At 40.5% G+C, this 7,500-nt stretch overlaps 1 protein-coding gene across 1 annotated transcript in view; it reads right to left on the bottom strand.

Annotated features, from left to right (window-relative positions):
- Positions 1-7,500, bottom strand: part of LOC122257133 (uncharacterized) — a 24,471-nt gene that overhangs the window by 10,127 nt on the left and 6,844 nt on the right. The window contains exons 2-7 of the mRNA XM_086538247.1: positions 7,311-7,453; positions 6,734-6,837; positions 6,421-6,517; positions 2,138-2,489; positions 1,958-1,992; positions 1,484-1,540 (exon numbers count right to left, since the gene is read on the bottom strand). Coding sequence (XP_086394373.1) covers positions 1,484-1,540; positions 1,958-1,992; positions 2,138-2,489; positions 6,421-6,517; positions 6,734-6,837; positions 7,311-7,453 — 788 coding nt within the window. The remainder of the gene's footprint in view (positions 1-1,483; positions 1,541-1,957; positions 1,993-2,137; positions 2,490-6,420; positions 6,518-6,733; positions 6,838-7,310; positions 7,454-7,500) is intronic.

Here is a 7,500-nt window from a genome sequence, read left to right as displayed (position 1 = left end):
ATTGGTGACGAGGATTGGATATAACTTACACTAATCAAAATATGTTATCATACTGAATCCACAGGTACATTGATTGAGTGATGACATTTGTATAAATGAAAACATTCTTAACCCTCTCTGGACGGGTGGTACACTACTGTACCGCTCATTCAAAAGCCCAGTGGCCGGGCGGCACAATATGGTGCCAGCCATTTAATTGATTTAGGCCTAAGCGTTCGAAAGCCCCAGCCGTTGTCGACCACAGCACAGGCTGGGATGCCCGCCGTCGTGGAGTGTGTGTTCTTTGTAGACAGATTAATGACACGCTCGACAGATCTGTTTCTTTCTCTCTTACTTGTGCTGTGTCCCTTACTGAGATGAGCCAGTGTGTTATTGAGTTTATACGAGTGTGAAGTTGCTGTGTGCCGTGTTCTTGTGTGTATGTAGGTGCTGTGATGTGATGTGTCCAAATTGTGCCAGTTTTTCTGTGTGTGTGTGTTCTGATGTGTGTGTTTGTGTGTGATGTTGATGTGTGTAAATGGATGATAATGTAAGTATGTGTGTGACATGTGTGTGTGTGACTGTGAAGAGCAATGTGTCAGTGTAAGTTGTGTGTTGTGGTGGTGTAGGTGTGTGTCGTGTGTAGTGTGTGTAGATCCGATGTGTGTGTGTGTGTGTGTGGTGTGGTGTGTGTGTGTGTGTGTGTGTGTGTGCGCTCTGTTCATCGTTTGTGTTTGTTTATGTGGGTGTGTGTGTGTATGTCGCAGTGTGGTGTGTGTGTGTTGTGTGTTGGGTGTGGGTCGGTGTGTGTAGTGTGGGTGTGTGTGTGTGGGTGCTGATGTGTGTCACTGTGTGTCGTATGTGTGCTATTGATTATGTTGTATGTACAGGAATTTTTTATAGGGTGGTGGTGTGGTGATGATGTGTGCTGTGTGATGTGTGTCAGTGTGCTAGGTGTGCTGTTATGTGTGAATAATAGTGTGTGTGTAGTGTGATGTGTGTGGTAATGTGTGTAGTTGTGTGTGTGTGTGATGTGTGTGAATGTGTGTGTATGAGTAAGTTGTGTGTTGTGTGTGTGTGGATGGGGTGTGTGAATGGAGAATGTGCTACTGGTTATGTGGTGTAGTGTGATGTGTGTGTGTGTGGGGGATGTGTGGGAAGTGTTGTGTGTGTGTATGTATCGAGTGTATGTAATGTGTGTTGTGTGATGTTAGTAAGTGTGGAGTGTGTGTGTGTGTGTGCGCGTGCCTGATGTGTGTGTGTAGTGTGTGTGAGCTGTGTGTGTGTGATATGTATCGTGTGCTGGGGAAGACATTGTGAAATAGTGCAATAGTGTGAATGTGAAAAGTGTATGTTGTGTGACATATGAATGTGAGTGTGGCATAAGGGAGTATCGAACATGAACGTGTGCATATTGAGATTGAATTTGAGTAGATGGGAGTGGAGTATTAGTGAGTGTATGTGTGCAATATTTCAAACAGAATCAATGTGACTCATTACTTACTGGAACATTGGAATGTGTGGGTGTGCTAGTTGGTGACTGATCTGGGGATGGAGGTCCCTAGACCCCTAAGTTCAGCAGCTTCTTAAGCTCCACCACAAGCCAGAGAGGCAGTGACCATTGTTCCTGCTAAGGCTCAGACTGGAGCAGTACTAATATGCAGTGATCGTTTCAGCTGTAATTATTATAGACTTTGTCTCCATGTCATTACGAGTTCAGGACTGTCTAGGTGAACTTACCGTAAAAATAAACTTAAAACCAAATAGAGTTAATCATCAATTTATCAAGATTGTCAAGAGAGATACACTATATACATGTATGTATTATTTATAAAAATTGTTAATGTACGTATGGTATGTTCTAAAATGATGCTAGCAATAGTAAATCAAAAGTTTAAAGAAAACTAAAGGAAAGTATTTAAGACCTACATCAAGTATAAAATGCATTTCACTTACTAGTAAATAAATGTAAACCTACACAACTTAAAATCAATCTCTTGTACAAATTCCCACCTAAAAGTTTAGAACACATTTTACAACCTAATGGGGATACTTAGGAGTGCCTAGATCAAAGGTCTGTTTTTCCATTTTGATATTTTTTAGTCTGACAATTTAGTTTTAGGTTTTGTGTATACTGACATGCTAGAGATTTATCTACACAACTGTAATATTCTACTTACTTTTAAAACCTGTGCTGCACACTTCAGATTTGAATCTGAAGTCTGTGTAAGTAATGTCATAAGGAGCTGACACAAAGCTTGACCAAGAACTTCCAAAGGCTGAGCAGTTGTAGTGACAAGTTGGGTAAAAAGTTCTGCTAAAAACAAAGTAAAGCCGCACACACGTGATGGCTCCGATTGCATGTACATTTCTCTGACATTAAACTCTTCATGACATCTTTGAAGCAGGAGACTCTTAAAGGTTGGCCCATTGTAGGACTGTGTAATATTCTTTGACAAGTGCTGACACAATCTAGCACCACTGTATCGAAAATTCACTTCACCCACACCCTGTGAAAAAAAATGTAATATAGATTCATTGAAAATATAGAAAAATTAATGTCATACCTAGTTACCTATACTCATAATGATGACTTTGGGCACAGGTTAGATTTGACTACAAATTAAGATTTAAAGTCAAATTCCACTTTATGAAAAAATCATAAATAGGAAGGTTGTAGTAGTTTGATAATGTAATATTTATTTTATCTTTTTTGGTCTATGTAAAGGAATTAACACAGGATTCACAGCCACAGCACAACAAATAAGAGGTAGCTTAGGAGACATGACTACATGACAAAGCAAAGTTCGGCCTTGGGCGTCAAGGACATGGGTTTCACACAATGGTTACATTATCACCTAACACATGATAAAAATAGCAAACTGAAGTGCCACCTGAACATAAAAATGACTAGTCAAGTTAACATCTACAAAGAGAGAGAACATACATATGATAAGAGGTTATATAAGAAATAAGGAAATGATATGTGAACATAGACTACAATCATTTCTATCACTCATGAAATAACTTTTGCTAAAAAGTTGTGTAAAAATGAGGGGAGTCTACAGCTCAGAGATATTATTCAAGGGATGGAGGTTCATGTTATAGATTCAATAGTAAGGGGAAAAAGTTATAATAAACAATGGATAAAGGGTACCATTGTTATGGGTAATAGTAATAGATGGTGGGCATGGGTTTTTAACATATCCATTCGCACTGATGACGTGCACCCGTTGCCTGACAGCGTTATCGTGTTTCTTGTATTGAGCTCACCAGACCGCCGGCTGATTGGGATATTCTGGGCTAAGGACGCGCCTTGGGCCGGTGAGCGAGCGGGCAGCCCAGGCTTGAGGCTTGTGCGCCTGAGAATCTCGAGGCGTTAGTTCTAAAACCCTGGCATTACAACCATACAAAGCCAGAATCGCCCTGGCGTGAATGGGTTAATGCCGTTTGACAGTAAGGCTTCAGAGAGAATGAAAGAAAAAAGAAGGAAGAGATTGAAGGAAAGTGCAGTACACAATCATCAGCAGCCACAGCCAATACTACACATAGATATGTCTACCCTGACATTGGCATCTTGTTCCAAGATTCCTAACTAGTGTGCACCCAAATATACATGAGATGGGGAGGTCAATGTTGCAATATTTGAGGCTATCATCATTAACCCATTGCAGACGGGGGATAGATTCGCTTGCCCATTCTTCAGGATGGGTTTTATTCTAGAGGCAGGCAGCTTCACGCAACATACCTTGACTTTTTCCTGTCTTTTATTCATTCATTGTAAAGCTAGAGCCATTTGTGTGTTTTACTGTATTGAAGAGACTTATATCTGTCATATGACAGGCTCTATTAATGTTTCAGTTGACTAAAATTATAGTTTAGGATCCATATCAACATTTTTTTTTTTTTTTTTTTTAATACTTAGTGTGATAGAAGTATTGCTATTTTATGGGAGAACAAAAAGCAACTTTATTTTTTGGTATTTATGTACTGTCATGAACGAATACAAAAAATATAACCATCCACAATGAAGATAACACAAAGAGGTAGAGAAGAGGAAGGAAACCTATGCTTATGACCGTGAGTGCCACAGCAAAATGCATCCCTACTAGCACAGGGGCACATTGTAGAGATTGGGCATGGTTTGAGTCACCTTCCTCTGCCCAATCTGCCTGCACAGTCTACATCTGCGTACTTTAGAGCAAGAGGTTGGCATCTTGCTGTGTGCCATCGCTCTATAAAGATAGTGCTTGCTAGAGACCATGGATGGGTGCCATTCTCTCCTGCTGGTGCTAGGAGAAAGTGGTGCCATCTAGGTTTTGGATGTTAGGTGAAACCCATTATGCTTAACCCAATCCCGACGGGCCCGACTAGAACTGGTAACCCCCTATGTCGGGCCTATGTAATATTGTCTCCGGGACATCAGACTGGTGTGTTGCCCCGCCATCAGGCACTTTGCCGTGTCACACAGGTGTGACACACCGTCATCATTGGGTTAATATTATGACAGTTATAGTAATTATGACTGCAATTACCATCATCACTCACTCATAAAATAATACAGTGATCCAAAATCCCCGAATGTCATGTATGTCGTGACACCCGTGATCAGGCCTTAGCTCCTGTGTAATGTATATCATAATACACATATGCAATGGATTAACCCGTTGCCAACGGGGGATAGATTTGCTTACACAGGCTCCAGGATGAGGTTTATCTATGATCGAGGCAGCTTCTGCAACATAATTTGATTTTTCCTACTCCCTTTTAGTCACTCATTGTAGAGCTAAAGACATTTTTGTGTTTTGTTTTTTTGTGTGTTTTACTGTTTTTAGAAATTTATATCTGTCATATCACAGGCTCCATCAACTCTGCAGTTGACTAAAATTGTAGTTCAGGGTCCATATCAACTCATTTTTTTTCTTTATACTCAATGTAATAGAAGTATTACTGTTTTAGGGGGGGGGGGGGGGCAAAAAGCAACTTTATTTTTTCGTATTTCTGTGCTGTCACGAACAAACACAAAACTTATAACCATCCAAAATGAAGAGGATGAGGAAGGAAACTTGTGCTTTTGACAGTGAGTGCCACAATAAAAGGCATCCCTGGTGGCACAGGGGCACATTGTAGGCATTGGGCATGGTGTAAGTCACCTTCCTCCTCTCGTTCTGCCTGCACATCTTTCATCTGCGGTACTTTAGAGCAAGAGGTCGGCAACTTGCGATGTGCCATCCCTCTATAGAGATAGTGCTTGCTAGAGACCGTAGATGGGTGCCATTCAAGGCTCTCTCTCCTGTTGGTGCTAGAAGAAAGTGGTGCCATCTAGGTTTTGGAAGTGAGTTGAAACCCATTTTGCTTATTCTGGCGGCACTGTTCCATCTTTGCATGGCTGCAATGCCGGGGCTCTCGAACGCATAGGCCTAAGTCAATTATACGATTGAGGGGGCATGCCAGCAACCGGCGCTATGCATATTACATAATTGCCGTCTGTGGACAGCAGCCGGCGGTATTGGGTTAAGAGATAATAGTACAGTTATATATAAGGAGGCAGATATATAGGAGTTTAACTCATTCATGACAAATGATATCATATCACACAATTGGAATACTTCTCACACAACAGATGATGCTCTATCATGTCATGACCTTCACCGTAATTACAGGTTTTACGTTTGTATGTACAATTGTACATATTGTAGTTGCATTTGTATATACAGATTTTTTTGTAAAAAAATGTTTAAAAATTGAAACCTCTTTTTGTCACTCCTTAGAATAGAGCAGGTGAAAATTATGCGGCAACATGCCTTGAGAAATCTGTTGTTGGGTAGCTGCGCCTGCGCACTATATTGCCATGACCTTCACCGTATGTGAATGCTCCCCCATATAATGCGCCTGCACATTATATGGGGGAGAATTAGGTAATTATATACCCAGTTGTGAGTGGTTTAACCCATTCACGCCGGGGCAGTTCCGGCTTTGCGCGGTCGCAATACCGGGGTTCTCGAACGCATAAGCCTAACGCCTCGAGATTCTCGGGCGCAGCCCGCTCGCTCTACCCGAGCGCGCGGCTTCCCCTCATAGCGCGTCCAGGGCGTCTGACGCGAAAACCACAATACGTGCTATCACGTCAACCGGCGTGAATGGGTTAACCCATTCACGCCAGGGCTATTCCGGTTCTAAATGGTTTGAATGCCAGAGTTTTCGACGCATAAGCCTAACACCTCGGGATTCTCGGGCGCATTAGCTGCAAGCCAGCGCTGTATGCCCGCTCACCCCAAGCGCCGGCCTTGACCAAATACCTCATTGCTGGCGTCTGACCCAAAAACCACTGAACGTGATAGCAAGTCAACTGGCGCGAGTGGGTTAAGAGTCAAGGTGAAAAATGAAGTGCACAAAAAATGGTAAGAATTTCGGCTGAGACTCATGGAAAAATAAGCTTACCTGTTCAAATATAACTGTTATAACTTCTTTCATGAGAAATGCATCTTGAACTTGCCAGCTAAGTATTGTTGTAAGCTGACGAGCTACTTGATCAAATCTGCAAAATAATAATTTGATACATATAATGCATTATATAGATAGTTCAAAGAAAACAAGAAATATAAGATGACAGCTCCAACTCAATCCTGTTATCACGTCAAATGTACAATTCTATCATATGGCATGTGAATGCATACACAAAACAAAAAAATATAAAAACTTTATCACATATATATGATTGCAAATGCATGTCACAAACATACACATATTTTACCTGTTTGGTTTAAGGGTGAGCTGTACAACTACGTTGTTGACCTGCAGGACAACTGGGTGACACATATACTGAATCTGGGGCTGTGGTACAACTGGATTCGAGACCTGAATGGTAATAGAAAATTGGCAATGATATAGCTGGTGCATCTAAAATTACAATTCAGAAAATAACTGCAATATGAAAAATATTAAATGTTATTATTTTTCGTTTTGTTTAGTATCTTCTTTGTGTTATGGATAACTCTGGTAATATAAAAGAAAATCAGTAATTCAAAAATTTTAATTTCAATGAATGCTTATAGAAGTATGATGGATTTTATAAATATTTTGTTATCTTTGAGGAAAAAAAAGAGGTGATACCTTTAAAAACTGATCCAAAGAATTGATGGAATTTTACCACCTTTCAAATCTCAAATACAAACTTCAAATTGGTTAAAACTACACGTTGTTATTCAATTTTCTAGAACTTTGTACTTTTGAAACTTTCATATCTAACTATAGTTAAGGAAGGAAATATCAGCACCTAATCCATCTTGTAACTTCTATCTGTGTAGGTAGATGAAAGTATGACTATTTACCTGATGAGGAATATTTTGTGGTGTCACTGGCATCTGGATCTTTGGGGCTTGAGGCTGGGGTTGTACAAAGGTCCTTGGCACAAATTCTGGAGCCTCAGCTGAGAGGGAGAATGTCTTCTTTGGCTTCACTTCCTCTTGAAGACCTATACAAAAATATATGATTACAATGGGGAAGATTGGGTAACAAAAA

The sequence above is a fragment of the Penaeus japonicus genome, unplaced genomic scaffold (genome assembly GCF_977035675.1).
Source record: "Penaeus japonicus unplaced genomic scaffold, GWHDUDI00000001_assembly GWHDUDI00000007, whole genome shotgun sequence".
NCBI lineage: Eukaryota > Metazoa > Arthropoda > Malacostraca > Decapoda > Penaeidae > Penaeus > Penaeus japonicus.
This window is presented reverse-complemented; position numbering and strand designations above follow the sequence as displayed.